Source organism: Artemia sp. Qi Xiang Cuo, chromosome 6 (genome assembly GCF_049724085.1).
Source record: "Artemia sp. Qi Xiang Cuo chromosome 6, ASM4972408v1, whole genome shotgun sequence".
Classification (NCBI taxonomy): Eukaryota; Metazoa; Arthropoda; class Branchiopoda; order Anostraca; family Artemiidae; genus Artemia; species Artemia sp. Qi Xiang Cuo.
The window spans coordinates 14,288,596-14,315,163 of record NC_142799.1 but is presented as its reverse complement, the minus strand read 5'-3'; the positions used below and the strand labels follow the sequence as shown (position 1 = coordinate 14,315,163).

At 35.6% G+C, this 26,568-nt stretch overlaps 1 protein-coding gene across 1 annotated transcript in view; it reads right to left on the bottom strand.

Moving 5' to 3' along the window:
• LOC148950894 (uncharacterized) overlaps positions 1-26,568 on the bottom strand; it is a 110,357-nt gene that overhangs the window by 57,737 nt on the left and 26,052 nt on the right. Inside the window, exon 3 of the mRNA XM_089090502.1 lies at positions 3,581-4,123. Within this exon, the coding sequence (XP_088946628.1) occupies positions 3,581-4,123 (543 nt within the window). The remainder of the gene's footprint in view (positions 1-3,580; positions 4,124-26,568) is intronic.

Genomic DNA, 26,568 nt, shown 5'->3' with positions numbered 1-26,568 from the left:
GACCTAATTTCCAGAACTTGAAACCACATTTCATAAAATGGCTGTCTCAAAATTTTTACTGGATGTGTTTGGGGAAAAGGTGCGCGTGAAAGGGGGGTTAGTTGCCCTCCAATCACTTTCGAATATTACAAAGGATACTATCCTCATGAAGTTCTAACTCAGAGCGCCTTATTTGATGTTTCTACAACAACGTCTTCTACAAAAACCTTATTTGCTCCCAGGGCATAACATAGAACCCTTGCCCCGAGCGTTGCGGGGGAATTTCCTTAGCAAAAATATACTTTGTATCTGGAAATCAACAACGCTGAACAAAAAGGCTATCTCAAAATTTTGATTGGATGTGTTTGGGGGAATGATAGGCGGGGGGGGGGGGGGCTAGTTGCCCTACAATAATTTTATACTATTAAAAAGGGCACTATCTCTTTAAATTTTCAGTTGAATGAGCCTGTTTTGAAGTTTCTACGCCAACGCTTTCTATGAAAACCTTATATGCCCCCAAGGCAGAGCTTAAAACCCAGGCCCAAAGGGTTGTGGGGGAGTATCTTCCTCAAGACTACATTTTCGATCTGGAAATCAACTACGCTGAACAAAATGGCCATGTCAAAATTTTGACTGGAGGTGTTTAGGGAGATGATGGGCGTGGGGGGGGGGGGCTAATTGCCCTACGATAACTGTCGACTATTAAAATAAGCTCGAGCTCTTTGAATTTCCAATCTAATCAACCTTTTTTGAAGTTTCTACGACAATGCCTTCAATAAAAACCTTATATGCCCCCAGGGCATAACTCACCTCTTGCCCTGAGGGTTGTGGGGGAGTGTCCTCCTCAAAAATGTATTTTCTATCTGGAGATCAACTACGTTGAACAAAACGGCTATCTCAAAATTTTGGTTGGATATGTTTGCGAAAATTATGGGCGTGTGGGGGCTAGTTGCCCTCCAATCATTTTCGACTATTAAAAAGGGCACTAGAACTCTCAATTTCCATATTCAATGAGCCCCCTTTGAAGTTTCCACGACGACCCCTTCCGTATGAAGTGCCTCTGGGAAAAAATAATAAATAAGAAATAATAGTAAAACATTGGAGCCGTATGGCTTTTCCTATAGGCAACGCTACAGAGTTGCCTCTGATTAATGATAGTATTTGAATGAATATTCGAGTTTTCCAGGAGCTATATTTAGGCCCTAGGGACCATTGATCAGTCCCTGGAGTTGTGTTTTATTTGTGTGTTTATATTGAATAAAGTCAAAGTTCAAAGTTCAAAGCACAAAAAACAGATCTAAATAAATGACAAATTTGTTAACAAATAAAAATTGTGGTAAAATTTTGTCTGAATATTTTTCATAGAAAAAAAATGGGGAGGGCGACAAGCAAGCTTTTGCCCCGGGCGCCAGAGGCCAGAATCACCACTGAAAAAACCCAACAGCAGTAGGTAGCCATATCCATGTTTTGAATATTTTATACATCGACGATACTTCGCCTCCTCTACCCCTGGTAAATTTCGTTTTCATCTCATAATCCATTTGGAATCAGCTAGAAATGGCGACTTTTTCTCATTCGCCAATTTTTTAAGCACGTTTTTTTTTTTTTTTTTTTGGTTACCATATGCCGTGATTAGTCTTTTACTAGGTTGCAGCTGCCACTGCAGCCACGATGAGAATCAGATGACTACATAGCAAGATCGGGGCCCAAATAAATTCAGAAATGAAAAGGAACTTCAAGCTTTAGAAATGTAATGGCCTTTTAAATATAAACCGTTCAAATATGCAGCAATTCCTCTCTAGTGTTCAATTCCTCTCTAGTCTTGTCTTGAAATAATTAAGCATTCAAAAAAATGAGTCATTGCTATTTTTTTACGAAATTGATATAACAATATAACTGATGACCATCTTGTAGCTATTTCATTTGATCTCTAAGGAGTATTTGATGTAAATTTTATGCAAAGCCAAATCTTAGAATGAAAATAGAACTATTTCACCTCCAAATATTAGTAATGGGGCAATGAAAAACTTTTACCCTCTTTAGATACTAATTCGGATTCAAGCTTGATATCTCAATTTCGCTGCAATTCTGGATTCTGGTTTGAAGAATACTAAGAATTTCTAAATTTTTTTTCTCCTTTTTTATAGCAGCAAAAGCCATTAAATCAACAAACAAAGTTTGGTATACGGTATGATCTGATGCAATATTTAAGTCTATTTTGATGTCTCTTTTAAATATCAGGGTTATAAATTGTTAATTAAAACCATGCTCTAAAGTTATTAACATATCAGGAAGTTCAAATGTCTGACCATCTATGATATATCTACCAAACCCACAAAAAAAAACGAATTAGCTCTTTAAGACTTTTCTTTTTAAATCAAAATTCAAATCCAAATTGAAATTGCCAGATAGGTAAAATGGCAGGAAATAAAAGCGAAGAAAAGGGAAGACTCCAATGTTATATCAAAGCATTTTTTTTTCATGTAAAAATTAATTCATGTAAAACTCTTGACTCTCTCTTCTATATAGCTGGTTTGTCATCATACTAGGATTTACAATTTGGTATTTAATAGTTTATCGGAGATTTTCAAAAGAGAGATTCAGGCCGATAGTCAACAAAGTATAGATGTTTCTGTGAATTCTCCGTATAGTAAATTAGCCATGGACCATAAAGGCTTTTAGAGTTAATAGATGCAGCGATTTTTGTTTTAATGAGAACTGAATCTCACATACCTAAGATATGAATGAGATCTACTGCATTGTAAAGGCTAGCAAGCAAATGACTGTTAAACTGAATTTACATGTGACAAAAGAGAAATAAGATGTTAAAATTTGACTGTTAAGATGGTCAATGAGAAACGAGTTTGTATGTTTTAGAGAAGGCCCAAATAGGCCTCCCTTAAGGAGGCCCGTGTGATCAATAGGTTGAATTACTAAGCTTCCGAGTCCTACAAACGGTACAGGCAAGTACTTCAAAAAAAAAAAAAAAAAAAAAAAAAAAAAAATCGGACTTCGAGCAGAAGCCAAACTTTTTTTTATCCTAAAGGATATAAAAATATCCAGATATAGCAAATTTGACGCAGCAATCATACTTATATTGGAGCTTCAAAGATGGAAATGGCATACTGAAGTATTATAGCATTCATTAGCAGAGTGTGGCTCAAGTTAGAGTTGCAAGCAGGGCTGCCACCCAGAAAAATGCCACCGAGAAAAGAAATTGTAGTTTTTAGCGATTTTCTTCAATTATCTAGGGATTAATGTGCCCATTTGGAGATCTTTTATTTAGGCAATATAAAACATCTCTTGGAATAGTTGTAAATCACTAGAGGCGGCAACCTTGTTTGCAAGATTGGCAGTGCAAAGTTCCAGTGTATATTTGTAAGCATTCTCTAACTAAAAATTACCTGCTCATAAATCTTACTTCAATTTCTTCTTTGCGGATGTAAAATGAAATCTCTATGAGCTATTTAACCGCGGCATTATTGCATCATATCTGGTAGCCTATAAAATTACGACTCAATACAGAAGTTAAATTAAGCTATTCAACAATCCAAATTAATTTGGAGTCATAGCGACCATTACAAAAGCAACAAGCAAATACCTTGACAGCATCCATCCATGGCAGAACTAGACAAAACTGCCAGTTTTGGCTTTTGACAGTTCTTCTTAGATAAACTATCAGGAAATTCAAATCCCGCAGTATCCTTCGAAACATGACCCTTCGCAATTAGATGTTCCTTTATATCATTAACATTCGGACATAAACAAATGGGACACTTCTTTTTTTCAATAAATCCATGTTCCATATAATGGACGACAAAGTTTGAGTAATTCTTTATTTCTATATCACAGATTTCACAGTTAAATGACAGTCCTGTTTCACAATTTGTGGACTTATGCAGTTCTAATAAATAAAAAGACTTTTCAATCTTTCCACAAGCATTGCAACGCCATTTGCCAAAACTCGTCTCTTCAATAGTGAGTTTCGTTAGCCTTTTTATTTGAACAGTTGTTCTTAAGTGGATTTTTTCGAGTTGCTTTGCTTGTTTAGATGGACTAGCCAACAAAATAGTTTCTGGTGCACTTAACAAATCCATATGAAAACCACTACGTTTCTCTTGAGAACAACCATTGCCGGCACGGCCTATAAAAGAGATGAAAATGTCAGCCAGTTGAATTATCAGCCAGTATAATTTGAAGCTGTCTCATCCATGAAACACTTCCCCTCCCACTCATCGTCCTGTCGAAAAACAATATCTATTCTTACCAAAATCAAAGTTCACTGACATTTCTAACAAATTTCAGAATTTACATTAAATACAAATTTGTAGACAAATAGAAGATACGTTTGGTGGGAAGGGAATATCTTTCCTGGGAATAAGGGGAGAGGGAGGGTTAATCAAAAGATTCATTCTAAAGCTTTAATAAATTACAGGAGCCAAATTTACACAACTCAAAAGTGAGAAAAAAATTCCCCTCTCGTTTCCTTCCTGGTATTATGCGTGATAAGGGAATAAAACCTTTTTGGGATTTTAGCTGCAACGTAAAATTATAGAAATCATCGAACAATTCGTGGTAATAAACTGTATATTAAAGGCAACTCGTCTCAATAGTAACCCAAGTAGTATATCATCAATTAGTTTCACGACTAGTTGCATAATGCGGCCAAACATGCTATATTTTGGAACTAAATATTCAGGAAAGAGATCCTATAAAGCGACCAGACAGGTTTCTGCAGCTACACCCATTTTTGAACAAATTAGAGACAATGGATACAGAGAGTATTCCATTTATAGTGAGTCGATTATCATATCTATGATGCTATAGCAAGCAATCTATAGCAACCAAAATCAATATAAAGAGTGATTTTAATTGTAGTTCATATTAGAAAGAGAATTGAATTCAGAGAGAGAACAGTTTTTTTTTAACTTAGCTATACTTCTTGGCTGTGTTCTGTATAATACACAAATTGACCAATTTACCTAGCTTTCACTTCTCAGACATGGTCAATATAATACACAAGTACAAAATGAGGGATGGGGGTACTGTAAAGTATGCTTTAGGAATGTAGGATATTAAAAAGTTGAAACCCATAGAGATCTAGACGCAAAGAAAAGAATTTTAATGCTAAAATTCAGAACAATCCTTAGAAATCCTTAGAAATCAACTAGTGAAATGGTTATTGATCTGAACCATCAAGAACCGCAACCACCAATGACCCTAACCACCCAGAAACCCAACCTCCAAAGGCTACCTCTCCCCAACCTCCAATTAGCCCCCTCCCTCCAACTTTTTCTCAAAATAACATGAAATATGCTTGCAGATTGCCAATATAAATATGCTTTAGCATTGGAGTATGCTAAAAGTTGAATCTAATAGAGTCGTTGGCGCCAAGATGACCTTATGACTTGACCAAGCTTTACTTCTCGGATGTGTTCTGTATAATACACAAGTACAATTTGAGCAGTGATGTCAATATAAAATATGCTTTAGCATTGGAGTATGCTAAAAAGTTGAAACTAATAGCGCAGTAGGCGCCAAGAAAAGATCAAGTGACTTGACTTAGTTCTCACTTCTTGGCTGTGGTCGCTATAATAGACAAGTACATAATGTGGAATATGGGCGACATAAAATATTCTTTAGCATTGGAGTATGCTAAAAAGCTGAAACTAATAAGGTTGTAGATGCTAAGAAAAGAATTTTAATAAAGAAATTCAGAACAATCCTTAGAAATCCTTAGAAATCAACTAGTGAGATGATTATGGATTTGAACCATCAAGGAGCGCAAACAAAAATGACCATAACCACCAAGGGCCTCAACCTCCAAGCGCCCCCTCCCTCCAGATTTTTGGGGCCCATCTTCCCATTTTTTATACTATTTTTTGAAGTTTTTTTACTCTTTTTTTAACTTGGTAATTTTTTTATACTTTTTTTTACGTGTCTTAGAATGACATAAATCATACTTAACACATAAAAAAATCACATTTAATATTTTCTGAGTTCAAATGAGAATGATATAGATATTTTAGTGGTGGCTTTTATATGAGAAAAATAATGTTTATAGTAGCACTTCTTTGGGCTGAATTTTTTTGTACTTTGAGAATTATTCAACTTTTTTTTCCAAATCTTAAAATGACATGAAATACGCTTGCAGCTGTACGAATTGTTCTCTAAGCTTGCTCTTAGACACGATACGGCTGTTCCAGTGGTATTCTATGGCTGGTTACGATACTACCTAGTTTATTGTATGTATTAAATCAGTATTTTTCGTACATTGGAAGGATAAACACTTGCATCACATTTAAAAAAAAGTGAAGATGAATTATTCAAACACAGTGCGTGAACATAATAGAGTTGTCGTAGCAATGCATGCTGACAAGGACATACATTTGAACTACGAAACAATCCCTAGTGGTAACACTATTGGGAATGTATGTGTGTATTGTAATGACAGTGAGAGATTAGATGTCTTTCGAGTACCCAAAACATTCAACTATGCTGGTGGTGGATATGCGAGAGTGAGATCTCCAGAGATGTTAGTGCTCAAAGAGAATGCAAGCCTGAAACTAATAGTTGATGAAGGTAGACAACTCCTTGCTCATTGTGTGGGTAACACGTTACCTGTTGATAAACCCTATCACCATCGTTCTGGTATCAGCATTCAAATGAAAGCAACGAGAAAAAAGGCACTACTCCTGCACCAATATCATAAATCATATCTTATCTATATGACAAAATTATCAGCTATGTAAAAATAATGCGGTAATAGACAATGAAATCGAAAGCAAAATAAAAATGTCATTGGTAGATATTATCACCAATGGATATAAAGATGAATTGATGGAAAATAAAGCCCAAGTGAAAATTATTACTACTATTGATCCTATAGTTAATGAACCCAATAATATCCAAGATGAAACGCATATTGAACCTGTAGATGACACCCCAGTAAAAATTGTGCATTACTCAAAGTAGATTAATGATTATTCTACTGATTACGAACTATGAGAAGAGAGTAACTACAGTATCAAGAGAGAACATGATGAATTATTTTATGGAACAGGTTCAAAATGTCCAAAGTTGTTCAATGATGTTAATAATGAATAATAATATATGAAACATATTTTTATATTAATATTCTACATGTCAAAAATACATTAAAAATACATTATTCATTATTTTGTTACGCGATCATTATTTTTAGGGTATGCTAGAACATCAAACGTTTAGAATATTTATCAAAAAGTTGGAGATAAAAAAAGAAATTTTCAGAAATATAGATACTACTACTAGCAGGCTCATAGTGCATATATTAGAAAATAAGATAGGTTAAAAGAACTTTTACCAAAGCCTGAGAGAGAGGAGCTGAATTTTTAAATCTATAATCTAAACAGACAAGCAAACACCCGTCCAGACAAACATGCAGTGAGTTTTCAGTTTTCAGAAAAACGAACATCCATGTTTAAAATACATCCGTTTTTTTTATAATATTTGATTTTTAATAAAGCCGTAAGAAACTCTTTCTTGAATTCACCTCTTGGATACACAATACAGACATTTCATTTAAATCATGACTCCTCCCCACAATTAATTCAGATGGTTTTACGACTCCTCCCCCAAGACATAAGTCTTTTTAACCTTGAGCAAAAGTGTAAAAGTTTAATGAAGTACTTCTCTGCGTAAATACTATATTAATATCTTCCAGGATGATAAGACTATATGACACAGAATTTATTGGTTTGAAAAAGTCATCTTGTGGTGTTATATTTGAATGCGCATTTTTGTTATTGTTTACGGAACTCGAAGAAATTAACTGTTATCATTGATTAGCGAACTATAATATATTTTAGTATGATAAAAGCTTGTGGATTACTACATTACGCCGTATAAACAGACTGGGATTCTACGATAGAGTGGTTACACCACATAATAAAAGTGGTCAAGAACTGAGAGATGTTCAGGAAGAAGTCAGTGAAATTGGCATTGTTTTTTCGGAGTTGAAGCACTGTACGTAAAGGGTAACGTACCTACAGATAAAGTTTTAATTCGAAACTGTGACCCTAGGATTCCGTTTTTCAATTTAGAAGAATTTAAGTGTCCTTAATTTAAAGGGACTTATCACCGTCCTGAGGACGAGGTCAGGTTCTTCGCGCCGTGGATACCTAGGGACATACCTGATCGCGATAAGTGCAAAAGACACGATAAAACTATTCTATATCATGGGATCCTCGTTTGTGGATGTTTAGCAGTGAACTTTAAGCATTATTTTTATGTAAATATATATTTTTTCAAAAAAATCTTTTTTAATATGTTTAAGCAACAAATATCTTTAAACTTAACCCATCTTTATTCTTTAGAATAGTTCTAGTTCATAAGTGAAATCTTACTCTAGGTAGACCTGAATACTTAGGTAGAACTGATATACCTAGGTAGAACTGCATTATTTTTTCAAAAAGTCAAAGACCTTTAAAATTCGAATTTTCAGAGTTTTATCCATATATCAGGAGAACCCACCGTCATTACATTAAAGTATTTCAGTGAGTCTGTCACCAGAAGCAATCGCTCTGAAAGTTTCATACTAAGCTATGATGAATGAAAATATTGAAATAAAAATTTCTTTTTTCTGCGATTGTAGCATCTGTAAAGGTTCACTAATTCTAATGAGTCCAATGAAGTCAATTTAGAACACGTGGACAGTGGAAATCATGAGGAGAATCTGAAATAGATGAGGACAAAAATATTTAATGAAATGAAAACAAAATCCAAAATACAGACTTTTCATTCAAGAGATTATGAAAAAATTGCAAATAAGTAACAAAATCTTTCTTGAATTCACCTCTTGAATACACAATGCAGAAATTCCATTCAAGAAATTATGAACAAATTGTAAGTAAGAAACAAACTCTTTCTTGAATTGACTTCTTGGGTACACAATACAGAAATTTCATTCAAGAAATTATGAAAATTTGTTAGTAAGTAACAAATTCTTTCTTAAATTCACCTCTTGGATACACAATTCAATCATTTCGTTGAAGAAATTATGAAAAATTATAAGTAAGTAACAAACTCTTTCTTGAATTCACCTCTTGGATACACAATACAGAAATTTTATTCAAGAAATTATGAAAAAAATGTAAGTAAGTAAGAAACTCTTTCTTTAATTTGCCTCTTGGATACAAAAGACAGAAGTTTCATTCAAGAAAATATGAAAAAATTATACGTAACAAACTCTTTCTTGAATTCACCCCTTGAATACACAACACACAAATTTTATCAAGAAATTATGGTTAAATTGTAAGTAAGTAACAAACTTTTTCTTGAATTCGCCTCTTGGATAGACAATACAGACATTTCATTCAGGAAATTATGAAAAGATTGTAAGTAAGCAACAAACTCTCTCTTGAATTCACATCTTGGATACACAATACAGAAATTTCATTCAAGAAATTATGAAAAAATTGTTAGTAAGTAACAAACTTTTTCTTAAATTCACCTCTTGGATACACAATTCAAACATTCCATTGAACAAATTATGAAAAAATTGTAAGTAAGTAACAAACTCTTTCTTGAATCCGCCTCTTGAAACCACAATACAGAAATTTCATTCAAGAAATTAAGAAAAAATTGTAAGTAACAAACCCTTTCTTGAATTCACCTCTTAAATACACAATACAGAAATTTTATTCAAGAAATTATGATAAAATTGTAAGTAAGTAACAAACATTTTCTTCAATTCGCCTCTTAGATACTTAATACAAACATTTAATTCAAGAAATTAACAAAAAATAGTAAGTAAGAAACAAACTCTCGCTTGAATTTGTCTCTTGGATACACAATACAGAAAAATTAAAAAAATTATAAAAAAATTGTAAGTAAGTAACTAATTCCTTCTTCAATTCGTGTCTTGGATACACAATAGATATTTCATTCGAGAAATTATGAAAAGATTGTAATTAAGTAACCAACTCTTTCATGAATTCACCTCTTCGATACACAATACAGAAATTTCATTCAAATAATTAAGAAAAAAATTGTAAGTAAGAAACAAACTCTTTCTTGAATTATGGAAATTTAAATTCAAGAAATTACGAAAAAAAATGTAAGTAAATAACAAACTCTTTCTTGAATCCACGCCTTGGAAACACAATACAGATATTTCATTCAAGAAACTATGAAAAAATTGTAAGTAAGTATTAAACTCTTTCTTGAATTCACCTATTGGAAATACAATACAGAAATTTCATTCGAGAAACTATGAAAAATTGTAAGTAAGTAAGAAAATCTCTTTCTTGAATTCACCTCTTGGATACACAATACAAAAACTTTATTCACGAATTATGAAAAAATTGTAAGTAAGAAACAAACTCTTTCTTTAATTCGTCATTTGGATACAAAATACAGATATTTCATTCAAGAAAATATGAAAAAATTGTACGTAACAAACTCTTGAATTCACCCCTTGAATACACAACACAGAAATTTTATTTAAGAAATTATGATAAAATTGTAAGTAAGTAAAAAACTTTTTCTTGAATTCGCCTCTTGGATACACAATACAGACATTTCATTCAGGAAATTATGAAAAAATTTTAAGTAAGCAACAAACTCTCTTCTTAAATTCACCTGACAGACAAACAAACAGAGACACACAGAGGCACACGGAGGAACAGAGAGACACACAGAGACACAGATAGACACAAAGAGACACACTGAGAAACAACACACCAAGAAACAATGGAAACACATAGAGACAAACAGAGACATATATAGACAAACAGAGACAAACAAAGACACACAGAGATATAGAGACAAACAGAGACACATAGACAAAAAAGAGACATACAGAGGCATACGGAGACACACAGATAAACAAAGAGATACACAGATTCAAACCGAGACACACAGAGATACACAAAGAGACACGCAAAGACACACAGAGACACAAAGAGACAAAAATAGACACACGGAGACACACAGAGACAAAAAAAAACAAAGAGACCGAGAGAGACACTGATACTCACAGAGACACACAAAGACACACACAGATACACAGAGACACATAGAGAGACACAGAGACAGAAAGAGACATAGAAAGACGCACAGAGATACAGAGACACACAGAGACAGAAAGAGACATAGACAGGCACAAAGAGACACAAAGAGATACATAGAGACACACGGAGACACTGAGAGACACAAAGAGACACACCGAGGCAAAAATAGACATATATGCACAAACAGAGACATTCATAGAGACACACAAAGACACACAGAGACATAGAGACAAACAGAGACAGACAGAGACACACAAACACACACAGAGACCAACATAGACACACAGATACTCACAGAGACACACAATGACGCATATTTCTATTCTCTTGAAAAATTCAGAATCAGACCTTAGCATTTTTTCACTTCCATGGTAAAAATCGGAAGAGAAGATTTTTTCTTCTCTTTTTTAAAATTGAGAACAGGAATAGAAACTTTATGCTCGTTGGTGAATCACAGAACCGGAGTATATCTTTTTCTCTTCTTTGAGTTAATTCAGGATCGCAGCGTAACATTTTTCTCTTCTCAGGAAAAATTCAGAACAGAAATTGAACTTTTCTTCTCTTCTTTGAGAAAATTCAGAACTAAAGTGTAAATTTTTCTTCGTTGAGGGAGGTTGGAAATGATGTGTAACTTTTTTTTCTTCTCTGGAATAATCAGAATTGAAGTTTAGGATTTTTTCTCTTCACTGGAAAAAATTAAGAATCAATCCTTAGCATTTTCTTACTTCCGTGGAAATATCCAGAAGAGAAGTTCAACTTTTGTCTTCCTTTGAAATTCAGAACAGAAGCGGAACTTGAAAAAAGATGAAAAAGAAAATCATCTTTTGGAGGGGTTTGGGGGGACTTGGGTCCTCGAGTGGGGACATGGAACCCAATCATCAGAAGAAATTGTGTGTCCAATATGCATCTGAAATCATCTTGGTATGCATATTCTCAAAAGGGTGACATAATTGATGGCCTGATACAGATAACTGTTAACACCTACCAAAAATACCCTTGATAAGTCGAATGTGCAAGTAACTTCTTACGATATTATGACAATTAACATCAATTGGCCAATGTCTCGGAAACAATACATTGAATGTATTTCTATAATCATAATATGTTCAATGGCTTGTTGGCTCAGTCAAATAACGTGTGGTTCTATTACCATAGGAGATAACGGGTCTCACGTTCGGATCCTACATAAAACACGGATTTCCATATAATTAAACATCAAATTATACACAAACCATTTAACAAGACATTAAACCATCCCTACAATAACATCCGTACGTCAACGCCTATAATCATGCTACAATGAAGAATCATGCCTAACATTAAAACATCCATATCAGCCTAAAACACTATTAAAATAAAAATCCATGTATCCATACAAAAAAAACATTAAATAAAACACCAACCATATAACAATACGAATAATCAGTCATAAAGTAACACACATAATCAACCATATATCAAAAAACAAAACCATACCTACAATAACAACCAGACATCCATACAAAAAACATCAAATAAAACACAACCCATTTACCAAGACATTAAACCATCCCTACATCCAAACAATAAAGCATCAAATAATACACCAATATAATGAACAATAAAAAAACACATCCATAATCATAAAGCGCCCATACAAAAAAAACATTAAATAAAACATCAGTCATACAAAAAGACATACAATCAACCATATGTCTATGAATGATATCCCGCTTGTATGTATTAACAATAAAACATCAAATAAAACATCAATATAATGAACAATAAAATCATTACATCCATAAACACAAAACATCCATGCAAAACAACACCATCAGATAAAACACCAGTCATACAAAAAGACATATAATCTACCATATGTCTTGGAATGATACCCCACTTGTATCGATTACCTATGGGCCCGCTTCCTTTAATTGATATAACACTACTGCTATCTCCCAAAGTTTCAACATACTTCTCGTAAATTTACTGTATTTCGTAAATTTACTGATTCAATGACCATAGCTTATTGCCTGACCGTTAAACTAAAACTGCAATGGAAAAAATAGTGCAGTGATTTCATTCTTAAATTTACTGATTGTATGATCAGAGTCGCTTTGAATTTAATTGTAACCCAGTCTCCTTCCTCTCTATAGCACTAGGCTAGACACAAAAGTTTGTTGATTTTTTGTTGATTTTTTAACTTGGCAGGATGAACAGACTGTTAATGAGAAAACAGTAAGAAAAGAGTTTTGTAAACCAAAAATCCAATAAATTGCTACATAGCATTTGGCTATATTAAGGCATGGGGGGAGGAGACTGGAACAGTATAAATTCCAAGTAACTCTAAAAATTAAATAAATGACCATTTTCTAAACGTGTTGAAACCAGTTTTTTTCGTTCAGCTGTTAAGTTTTGTAGAGGACATAAACTGCGATCTTAACTTCGTCTTTTTTCATTAAAACATTGAAAATTCGAAGCTACTTCGAGGATTTTTTTCATACACCATTGTATTTAAACAATTGATCAAGTTTTATTTATCCTGCATGCATTGATTTTTTGTTCTCTGTCCATTTCAAAAATTTTACTTTCAAGTATAGTTTGATCGCCCGTTTTATAATACAGACTTTTCATTCAAGAGATTATGAAAAAATTGTAAGTAAGTAACAAACTCTTTCTTGAATTCAAAAATTTTACTTTCAGGTATAGTTTGATCGCCCGTTTTATAATACAGACTTCTCATTCTAGAGATTATGAAAAAATTGTAAGTAAGTAACACACTCTCTCATGAATTCACCTCTTGGATAAACAATACAGAAATTTCATTCAAGAAATTATGAAAAAAATTGTAAGTAACAAACTCTTTCTTGAATTTGCCTCTTCAATACACAATACAGACATTTCATTAAAGAAATTATGAAAAAATTGTAAGTAAGTAACAAACTCTTTCTTAAATTCGCCTCTTGGATACACAATACAGAAATTTCATTCAATAAATTATGAAAAAATTGTAAGTAACAAACTCTTTCTTGAATTACTTTAAAAAAAAATTTCCACAGAATAAGTTTTTCAAAGAAAAGTAAGGAAATCCATTAAATTTCATTCAAGAAATTATGAAAAAATTGTAAGTAACAAACTCTTTCTTGAATTCGCCTCTTGGATACACAATACAGAAATTTCATTCAAGAAATTATGAAAAAATTGTAAGTAAGTAACAAACTCTTTCTTGAATTCACTTCTTGGATACATAATACAGAAATTTCATTCAAGAAATTATGAAAAAATTGTTAGTAAGTAACAAACTCCTTCTTGAATTCGCCTCTTGAATACAAAATACAGAGATTTTATTGAAGAAATTATGAAAAAATTGTATGTAAGTAACAAACTCTTTCTTGAATTCACCTCTTGGATGCACAATACAGAATTTTTATTAAAGAAATTAGGAAAAATTGTAAGTAAGTAACAAACTCTAGCTTGAAGTCGTCTCTTGGATGCACAATGCAGAAATTTCATTCAAGAAATTATGAAAAAATTCTAAGTAAGTAACAATCTCTTTCCTGAATTAATTTAAAACAAAATTTCCACAAAATAAGTTTTTCAAAGAAAAGTAAAGAAATCCATTAAATAAAAAATTAGAAAAAATAAAATCAAATAATCTACCAAGCGTCAAACTACCACAAATCAGCATTGATAAATAAATGAAACCCAAAACGAACAGAAATTACAATAAATAACCGAGTCAAACTCAAAAGGAGCAGAAACTAACATAAGTTGGGCTCAAAACCCCTATGCCTTCCCAAGGCCAGAACAAAATTTGCACCTTACTGAAAATATAAATGTTTTACTTTAATAACTTTAATAAATCAAATAATATTAACATTTTGATTACTAAATATCATTATATGTATATTAAACTGACAATACACATTCGTTTGTATTTTTTTTCAGTAAAGTGCAAATGATATTCTGCCTTGGGAAGCCATAGGGGTTTTGAGTCCAACTTATGTTAATTTCTGTTCGTTTTGAGTTTGACTCGGTTATTTATTATAATATCTGTTCGTTTTGGGTTTCATTTATTTATCAATGCTGATTTGTGGTGGTTTCACGCTTGGTAGATTATTTGATTTTATTTTTGCTCATTTTTTGTTTAATGGAATTCTTTACTTTTCTTTACCGTTCCAATGAGCCCTCCCACGATTCTAGGACCAATGGGTCGATAAGATCACCCCTGGGAAAAAAAACAACAAAAAACAAAAAAACAAATAAACACGCATCCGTGATCTTTCTTCTGGCAAAAAATGCAAAATTCCACATTTTTGTAGATAGGAGCTTGAACTTTTAGGGGGTCTTTCCCCCTTTTTTCGAAAATCAGCCAAATTTTCTCAGGCGCGTAACTTTTGTTGGGTAAGATTAAACTTGATGAAACTTATATATTTGAAATGAGCATTAAAATCTGATTCTATTGTTTTATATATTGGTATCAAAATTTCGTTTTTTAGAGTTTCGGTTACCATTGAGCCGGGTCGCTCCTTACTTACAGTTCGTTACCACGAACTGTTTGGAAATGTCAAGCCTTCCAATCGCTTTCGACTATTAAAAAGGGCTCTAGGCCTTTCGATTTCCAATTGAATGAGCCCATTTTGAGTTTCTACGACAAAACTTCCTATAAACACCTTATATTCCCCAGGGCATAAATTACAACCCTTACAATAAGGGCTGTGAGGGTGGTTGTCATCCTCTAAGACTTAATTTCCAGACCTTTCAACTACATTGAAAAAAATGGCCATCTCAAAATTTTGATTGGATGTGTTTGGGGAAATGGTGGGTGTTGGAGGGGTGTTAGTTACCTACCAATCACTTTTGACTATTAAAAAGGGCACAAGCCATTTCAATTTCTAATCGAATGAGCCCTTTTTGAAGTTTCTACAACAATGCGTTCTATAAAAACTTTGTATGCCCCCAGGGCATAACATACAACCCTTGTCCTATGGGCTCTGTGGGGGTTGTCATCATCACAGACCTAATTTCCAGAATTTTCTAGCATCTTGAACAAAATGGTTATCTGAAAATTTGATTGGATGTGTTTTGGGGAATGGTGGGCGTGAGAGGGGGGTTAGTTATCCTCCAATCACTTTCAGCTATGAAAAAGGACACTAGCCCTCTCACTTTCTAATTGAATGAGCCCCTTTTAAAGTTTTTATAACAACTCTATCATTAAAAATCTTATATGCCCCCAGGACATAACTTACAACCTTTGCCCTGGGGACTCTGGGGGGTTTGTTATCCTTAAATATATAATTTCCAGAACCTTCAACTACGTTGAACAAAATGGCTATCTTTAAACTTTGATTGAATGTGTTTGGGGAAATGCTTGGCGTGAGAGGGGGGTTAATTACTCTCCACTAACTTTCGACTATTAAAAAGGGCAATTTCAATTTTCAATCAAATGAGCCTCTTTTGAAATTTCTACATAAACTTTCTATATAAACCTTATATGCCCCCAGGGCATAACTAACAACCCTTGCACTGAGGGCTCTGATGGGCTTATCATCCTATAAGACCTAATTTCCAGAACTTTCGACTAAGTTGGACAAAATGGATATCTCAAAATTTTGATTGGATGTGTTTGGGGAAATGGTGTGCGTGAGAGGGGGGTCAGTTGCCCTTCAATCACTTTCGACTATTAAAAGGGCACTAGGCCTTTAAATTTTCAATTGAATGAGCCCTTTTGATGTTTTTCCAACACCAATTTCTATAAAAACCTTACATGCTCCCAGGGCATAACTTACCACCCTTGCCCTGAGGGTTGTGGGAGGGATGGGTTTTCAGCCTTAAAGACCTAATTTCCAAAACTTTCACCAACGTTGAATAAAATGGCTACCTAAAAATTTTGATTGGATGTGTTTGGGGAAAAGGTGGGCGTGAGAGGGGGGTTAGTTGCCCTCAAATCCCTTTCAACTATTAAAAACGGCACTATCCCTTTGAATTTCCAATCGAATGAGCCCTTTTTCAAGTTTCTATGACAAAGATTTCAATAAAAACCTTATATGCTCCCAGGGCATAACTTATAAACCTTGCCCTGAAGACTGTGGGGGGAGTGTCCTTCTCAAAGGTATAATTTCCTAAACTTTAAACTGCGTGGAACAAAATAGCTATCTCAAAATTTCGATTAGATGTGTTTGGGGAAATGGTGGCCACGGAATGGGTGTTAGTGGCCTTTCAATCACTTTCGACTATTAAAAAGGGCACTAGCCATTTCAATTTCCGATCGAATGAGTTTCTACGACGACGTGTTCTATAAAAACCTTGTATGCCCCCAGGGCATAACTTACAACCCTTGCCCTGATGGCTGTGGGAAAGTGTCCTCCTCAAAAATATAATTTCTATCTGGCAATCCACAACATGGAACAAAATGGCTATCTAAAAATTTTGATTGGATGTGTTTTTGGAAAAGGTGAACGAGAGATGGGGGCTAGTTGCACTCTAATCACTTTCGACTATTAAAAAGGACACTAGACCTTTGATTTTCCAATCGAATGAGCCCTTTTTCAACTTTCTACGATAAATATTTCAATAAAAACTTATATGCCCTGGGGCATAACTTATAACCCTTGCCCTGAAGACTGTGGAGGGAGTGTACTGCTCAAAGGTACAATTTCCTGAACTTTAACTGCGTGGGACAAAATGGATATCTCAAAATTTTGATTGGACATGTTTGGGGAAATGGTGGGTGTGGAAGGGGTGTTAGTTGCCTTCCAATTACTTTCGACTATTAAAAAGGGCACTAGCCATTTCAATTTCCGATCGAATGAGCCTTTTTTGAAGCTTCTACGACAACGCGTTCAATAAAAACCTTATATGCCCCCAGGGCATAACTTACAACTCTTGTCCTGAGGGCTGTGAGGGGATTGTCATCCTTAAAGACCTTAAAGAATGATATGGGCACAATATTTTTTTTTCTCCACCCGGGCACTTCGTATCGAAGGAGTTGTCGTAGAAACTTCGAAAAGGGATCATTCGATTTGAAATAGGAGTGACTAGTGCCCTTTTTAATATTCGAAAGTGAGTGGAGGGCAACTAGCCCCCCCCCACACCCATCATTCCCTCAAACACATCCAATCTAAAATTTTGAGATAGCCATTTTGTTTAGCGTAGTTGATTTGAAGATGGAAAAGATGCTTTTGAGGAGGTCTCTCCCCCACAACCCTCGGGGCAAGGGTTTTAAGTTATGCCCTGAGGGCATATAAGAACGATGTTGGCACAATGTACTATTTATTATTTTTTTCCTTTGGAGCAGGGCACTTCATATGGAAGGGACCGTCGAAGAAACTGTAAAGGGCGCTCATTCGATTGGAAATTGAGAGTTCTAGTGCCCTTTTTATTAGTCGAAAGTGATTGGAGGGCAACTAGCCACCCCCACGCCTATCATTCCCCAAAACACATACAATCAAAATTTTGAGATAGCCATTTTGTTCAGCGAAGTTGATTTCCAGATAGAAAATATATTTTTTTGAGGATAACACTCCCCCACAACCCTCAGGGCAAGGGTTTTAAGTTATGCCTGTAGAAACTTCAAAACAGGCTCATTCGAATGGAAATTCAAAGGGCTAGTGGTCTTTTTAATAGTCGAAAGTGAGTGGAGGGCAACTAGCCCCCCTCCCCCGACGCCCACCATTCCCCCAAACACATCCAATCAAAATTTTGAGATAGCCATTTTGTTCAGCGTAGTTGATTTCCAGATAGAAAATATGTTTTTGACGAGGACACTCCCCCAAAACCCTCAGGGCAAGGGTTTTAAGTTATGCCCTAGGGACATATAAGGTTTTTATTGAAATCTTTGTCGAAGAAACTTGAAAAAGGACTCATTCGATTTGAAATTCAAAGGGCTGCTACCCATTTTAATAGTCGAAAGTGATTAGTGATATTTTTTGTTGTTGTTGTTGTTTAGACCAGCATCGATAAATAAATGAAACCCAAAACAAACAGAAATTACAATAAATAACCGAGTCAAACTCAAAACGAGCATAAATTAACATAAGTTGGGCTCAAAACCCCTATGCCTTCCCAAGGCCAGAACATAATTTGCAGTTATTTGTCCTTATGTGTTCTTTGCAGCTTGTGTAAACTGCAAAAATATCCATGGTATCCGAGCAATAGTTGGCACTAGGACTTTGAATTTGAGGGAAAGTGAAAGTGATTTGAGGGAAACTAACCCCTCTCACGCCCACCTTTTCCCCAACACATCCAATAATTTTTTTTAGATAGCCATTTTATTCAACGTAGTTGAAAGTTTTGGAAATTAGGTCTTTAAGAATGACAATCCCTCCCCCCACAGCCCTCAGGGCAAGGGTTGTAAGTTATGTCCTGATGGCATATAAAGTTTTTATTGAAAGCGTTGTCGTAGAAACTTCAAAAGGGTTGGAAGTTGACTAACACCCCTTCCACGCCCACCATTTCCCGAAACATATCCAATCAAAATTTTGAGATAGCCATTTTGTTCAGCGTAGTTGATTTCCAGATAGAACTTATGTTTTCTAGGACAGTCCCCCTTAGGGCAAGCCCTTAGGGCAAGGGTTGTAAGTTATGCCCTAGGGGCATATAAGGTTTTTTATAGAAGACGTTGTCGTAGAAACTTTAAAAAAAGCTCATTCGATTGGAAATTCAAAGGGCTAGTGCCCTTTTAAATAGTCGAAAGTGATTAGAGGGCAACTAATCCGCCTCTCACGCCCACCTTTACCCCAAACACATCTAATCAAAACTTTGAGATAGCCATTTGTTTCAACGTAGTTTTAAGTTCTGGAAATTAGGTCTTTGAGGATGACAACCCCCCCCCTCCATAGTCCTCAGGGCAAGGGTTGTAAATTATGTCCAGGGGGCATATAAGGTTTTTATACAACGCGTCGTCGTAGAAAATTCAAAAAGGGTTCATCCGATTGGAAATTGAAATCGCTAGTGCCCTTTTTAATAGTCGAAAGTTATTGGAAGGCAACTAACAGCCCTTCCACGCCGACCATTTCCCGAAACAAATCCAATAAAAATTTTGAGATAGCCATTTTGTTCCACGCAGTTCCAAGTTCAGAAAATTATACCTTTTAGCAGGACACTCCCCCCACAGTCTTCAGGGCAAGGTTTATAAGTTATGCCCTGGGGTTATATAAGGTTTTATTGCAATCTTTATCGTAGAAACTTGAAAAGGGGCTCATTCGATTGGAATTTCAAAGGGATAGTGCCCTTTTTAATAGTCAAAAGTGATTTGAAGGCAACTAACCACCCTCTCACGCCCATCTTTTCTACAAACACATCCAATCAATATTTAAGATAGCAATTTTATTCAACGTAGTTGGAAGTTTTGGAAATTAGGTCTTTAAGGATGACAACCCCTCCCCTCCTCCCAGAGCCCTCAGGGCAAGGGTTGTAAGTTATGCCCTGGGGCGTATAAGGTTTTCATTGAAAGCGTAGAAACTTCAAAAGGGCTCATTCAATTAGAAATTGAAAGGGCTAGTGCCTTTTTTTTATTAATAGTTGAAAGTGATTGGAGAGCGACTAACGCCCCTCTCAAACCCACCATTTTCCCAAACACATCCAATCAAAATTTTGAGATATCCATTTTGTTCAACGTAGTTGAAAGTTCTTGAAATTAGGTCTTTTAGGATGTTAACCCCCTCAGAGCCCTCATTGCAATGGTTGTAAGTTATGCCTTGGGGGCATATAAGGTTTTTTATAGAAGGCGTTGTCGTAGAAACTTTAAAAAAGGCTCATTCGATTGGAAATTCAAAGGGCTAGTGCCCTTTTAAATAGTCGAAAGTGATTTGAAGGCAACTAACCCGCCTCTCACGCCCACCTTTTCCCCAAACACATCCAATCAAAATTTTAAGATAGCCATTTGTTTCAACTTAGTGTTAAGTTCTGGAAATTAGGTCTTTGAGGATGACAACCCCCCCCCCCAAACTCTTCAGGGCAAGGGTTACAAGTTATGCCCTGGGGTTATATAAGGTTTTTATTGAAATCTTTGTCGTAGAAACTTAAAAAAGGGCTCATTCGATTGAAATTTCAAAGGAATAGTGCCCTTTTTAATAGTCGAAAGTGATTTGAAGGCAACTAACCCCCCTCTTACGCCCATCTTTTCTCCAAACACATCCAATCAATATTTTAGATAGCCATTTTACTCAACGTAGTTGAAAGTTTTGAAAATTAGGTATTTCAGGATGACAACACCTCCCCTCCCCCCCCGGCTCTCAGGGCAAGGGTTGTAAGTTATATTCTGGGGGAATATAAGGTTTTTACTGAAAGCGTAGAAACTTCAAAATGGCTCAGTCTATTGGAAATTTAAAGGGCTAGTGACTTTTTTATTAATAATTGAAAGTGATTGGAGAGCGACTAACGGCCCTCTCACGTCCATCATTTTCACAAACACATCCAATCAAAATTTTGAGATATCCATTTTGTTCAACGTAGTTGAAAGTTCTTGAAATTAGGTCTTTAAGGATGATAACCCCCTCAGAGTCCTCAGTGCAATGGTTGTAAGTTATGCCAGGGGGCATATAAAGTTAGTTTATATAGAAAGTTGTTATAGAAATTTCAAAAAGGGCTCATTTGATTGGAAATTGCCCTTTTTAATAGTCGAAAGTGAGTGGAGAGTAATTGACCTCTCTCTTACGCCCACCATTTCCCCCAAAAAATTCAATCAGAGTTTAGAGATTCAATCAGAGTTTAGCCATTTTGTTCAACGTAGTTGAAAGTTCTAGAAATTATGTATTTAAGGATGACAAACCCCCCAGAGCCCCAAGGACAAAGGTTGTAAGTTCTGTCCTGGGGGTATATAAGGTTTTTATAGATAGAGTTGTCGTAAAACTTCAAAAGAGGCTCATTCAATTCGAAATTGAGAGGGCTAGTGCCCTTTGTAATAGTCGAAAGTGATTGGAGGGTAACAAACCCCCCTCTCACGCCCACCATTCGTCCAAACACATCCAATCAAAATTTTCAGATAGCCATTTTTTTTTCAACGTCGTAGAAAGTCCAGGAAATTAGGTCTTTGAGAATGACACCCCCCTCCCAGAACTCAAGGCAGGGGTTGTAATATATGCCCGGGGACATATAAGATTTTTATTGAAAGTTTTGTCGTAGAAACTTCAAAAGGGCTCATTTGATTGGAAATTGAAAGGGCTAGGGCCATTTTTAATAGTTGAAAGTGATTGGAAAGCGACTACCACCTTTCTCACATCCACGATTTCCCAAACACATCCGATCAAAATTTATAGCCATGTTGTTTAACGTAGTTGAAAGTTCTGGAAATTCGGTTTTAGAGGATAACAACCACCCTAACAGACTTTAGGGTAAGGGTTGTAATTTATGCCCTGGGGGCATATAAGGTGTTTATAGAAAGCGTTTTCGTTTCAAAAAGGGCTCATTCGATTGGAAATCGAAAGGCCTAGTGCCCTTTTTATTAGTCAAAAGTGATTGAAAGGCTTGACATTTTTATAGTAAAGATCAAAGTGGGTATAATTTATTATTTGTTGTTGTTGTTGTTGTTTAGACCAGAGCACTTCGTATCGAAGGAGTTGTCGTGGGAACTTCGAAAAGACCTCATTCGATTGAAAATAGAGAGGGCTGAACGGGGGCACTCGAGAACAAGACAAGAAACGGGGACTAAGTAAAGAGGAGGACACTCCCCCACAATCCTCCGGGCAAGGGTTTCAAGTTATGCCCTGGGGGCATATAAGAACGATGTTGGCACAATGTATTATTTATTATTTTTTTTCCTTTAGAAAATGGCATTTCGAATCGAAGAAGTTGTCGTAGAAACTTCGAAAAGCGCTCATTGAATTGGAAATAGGAGTGGCTTGTGCACTTTAATAGTCGAAAGTGATTGGAAGTTGACTAACACCCCTTCCACGCCCACCATTTCCGAAGCAACGCTGTAGCGTTGCCTATAGTAAAGGCTCCAATGTTTTATTATTATTAATTTTTTTTCCCAGAGGCACTTCATATGACAGGGGTCGTCGTAGAAGCTTCAAAAGGGGGCTCATTCGATTGGAAATCGAGAGTTCTAGTGCCCTTTTTAATAGTCGAAAATGATTGGAGGGCAACTAGCCCCCCTCCACGCCCATCATTCCCCTAAAAACACATCCAATCAAAATTTCGAGATAGCCATTTTGTTCAGCGTAGTTGATTTCCAGATATAAAATATATTTTTGAGGAGGATACTCCCCCAAAACTCTAAGGGCAAGGGTTTTAAGTTATGCCCTGGGGGCATATAAGGTTTTTAAAGAAGGCGTTGTCGTAGAAACTTGAAAACGGGCTCATTCGATTGGAAATTAAAGAGCTAGTGCCCCTTTTAATAGTCGAAAGTGATTGGAGTGTAACTAGCCCCCCTTCCTCTCACGCCCGTCATTTCCCCAAACACATCCAATCAAAATTTTCAGATAGCCATTTTGTTCAGCGTAGTTGATTTCCAGATAGAAAATATATTTTTGAGGGGGGGGGCACTCCCCCACAACCCTCAGGGCAAGGGTTTTAAGTTATGTCATGGGGGCATATAAGGTTTTTATAGAAGGCGTTGTCGTAGAAATTTCAAAAGAGGCTCATTCGATTGGAAATTAAAGGGCTAGTGTCCTTTTTAATAGTCGAAAATGATTGAAGGGCAACTGGCTCCCGCCCCCCCCCCAAGCCCATCATTCCCCCAAACACATCCAATCAAAATTTTGAGATAGCCATTTTGTTCAGCGTAGTTGATTTCCACATAGAAAATATATTTTTGAGCAGGATACTCCCCCAGAACCCTCAGGGCAAGGGTTTTAAGATATGTCCTGGGGGACTATAAGGTTTTTATAGAAGGCGTCGTAGAAACTTCAAAACAGGCTCATTCGATTGGAAATTCAAGAGCTAGTGCCCTTTTTAATAGTTGAAAGTGATTGGAGTGTAACTAGCCCCCTCCCCCCCCCCGCCCATCATTTCCCCAAACACATCCAATCAAAATTTTCAGATAGCCATTTTGTTCAGCGTAGTTGATTTCCAGATAGAAAATATATTTTTGAGGAGGACACTCCCCACAACCCTCAGGGCAAGGGTTTTAAGTTATGCCCTGGGTGCATATAAGGTTTTTATAGAAGGCGTTGTCGTAGGAACTTCAAAACAGGCTCATTCGATTGGAAATGAAAGGGCTAGTGCCCTTTTTAATAGTCGAAAACGATTGGAGGGCAACTAGCCCCCCCCACGCCCATCATTCCCCCAAAGACATCCAATCAAAATTTTGAGATAGCCATTTTGTTCAGCGTAGTTGATTTCCAGATATAGAATATATTTTTGATGAGGACTCTCAACCAAAGCCTTTAGGACAAAGTTTTTGACTTATGACCTTGGTGAATATAAAGTTTTTATAGAAAGCGGTGGCGTAGAAACTTCAAATCAGGCACATTTCAGTGGAAATCAAAGGGCTCGTGCCCTTTTTAAAAGTCAAAAGTGAGTGAAGTGCACCTAGCCCCCCCCCCCCCGACGCCCATCATTTCCTCAAACACATCCAATCAAAATTTTGAGATAGCCATTTTGTTCAGCTTAGTTGATTTCCAGATAGAAAATATGTTTTTGAGGAGGACACTCCCCCACAACCTTCAGGGCAAGGGTTTTAAGATATGACCTGGGGGCATATAAGGTTTTTAAAGAATACTTTGTCGTAGAAACTTCAAAAAAGGCTCATTCGATTGGAAATTCATAGGGATAGTGCCCTTTCTAATAGTCAAAAGTGTTTGGAGGGCAACTAGCCCCCCCCCCCCCCCCTCACACGCCCATCATTCCCCCAAACACATCCAATCAAAATTTTGAGATAGCCATTTCGTTCAGCATAGTTGATTTCCAGATAGAAAATATATTTTTGAGGAGGACATACCCCCACAACCCTCAGGGCAAGGGTTGTAAGTTATGCCCTGGGGGCATATCAGGTTTTTTATAGAAGGTGTTGTAGTAAAAACTTCAAAAAAAGGCTCATTCGATTTGAAATTCAAAGGGCTAGTGCTCTTTTTAATAGTCATAAGTGATTTGAGGGCAACTAACCCTCCTCTCACGCCAACCTTTTCCCCAAACACATCCAATTAAGATTTTGTGACAACCATTTTATTAAACATAGTTTTAAGTTCCGAAAATTAAGTCTTTGAGGATGACAACTCCTCCACAGCCCTCAGGGCAAGAGTTGTAATTTAAGGATGCTCCGAATCCTTCCCATTATTTCTTATGGATGCGTGTATAAACTTTGGAGAGGTCTCATTTGACTGAAAATTGAAAGTTCTTGTTAACTTTTTAAGAGTCAAAAGAGATTGGAGGGTGACTAGCTCCCCCCTCCTCCACGCCCTAAATGCATTATATAAAAATTTTGAGATAGACATTTTGTTAAAATAGTTTAAAGTTCTAATAACAAAAAACTCCGGTGTCGAAACAGCCCACCAGGGCCCGGGGGTAGGCGTTGTAAGTTATGCTCTGGGGCATAACTTATTAAAGGGGGTTTTAACTTATGGGACGGGGTTTTGTTTGGGAAGAATACTTAGGAAATCTATTATAATTATCCAATTATAAGGTTAAAATACATACTCTGAGATAGATGTATAATTGCTTTGGCACACAAAATCCTATTAAGGTAAATTCGAAACAGTCGTGATCCCTTTGTGTCAGCAAGTGAAATGGTCTAAACCCCCTTATTGGAGCTATTTTTTCAATCCAATCATTGTTGTCAATCGCTGTCCACAAGTTATGCAAGCTGTATATTGTTCATATATAAGGTTTTTATCAAAGAGGTAATCGTATAGACTTTGAAAAACCTCATTCGATTTAGATTGAAAGTTCTAGATCCGTTTTTTAAAGTCAAGAATAATCGGACAGTAAGCACCCCCCCCCCCCGCCATGCCAAAAAAAACTTGAAACTTTTTGAAATAAAAAACGAACACAAATTAATTTAAAAAAAAAACTTTCCGAAAAATAAGTTTTTCAAAGAAAAGTAAAGGCCATTTTAAACTTAAGCTCAGCAGATACAAATGCCTTTTAAAATTCAAACTCAAAACGTCCAGAAATTACTATTAAAGAATAAATGAAACCCAAAACGAACAGAAATTAAATAAACAATCATAGCAAAAACATACAAAAAGAAATAATATAAATGAATGAACAGATCTTAAAGCGAGTAATGCTTAGATTGAATATGAATATCAAGCTTAAAACGAAAACAAATATTTTGCTATTAAAGTATAAATGAAACTTAAAACGAACAGAAATTAAATAACAACCAATGCGAACAAACATACAATATATATTATTGTAAATGAATAAATAAATCTTAAGACGAGTGGAACTTAAATTGAATATGTAAATCAAGTTTGAATCGAATAAAAATAACTACAAACAAGAGTTTGGGTATCGTCTCACTGCAGAAGCCTAAAACCTACTGCGTCATTGGTGCCTTATTGAAAACGAATTATATTACAAACGTTTTCTTTTGCACTTAGCCTAATATTGAAGATAAATATTAAAATTACAGTAAAATTATGAGCTTCTATCAGATGATAGCACTATGTAT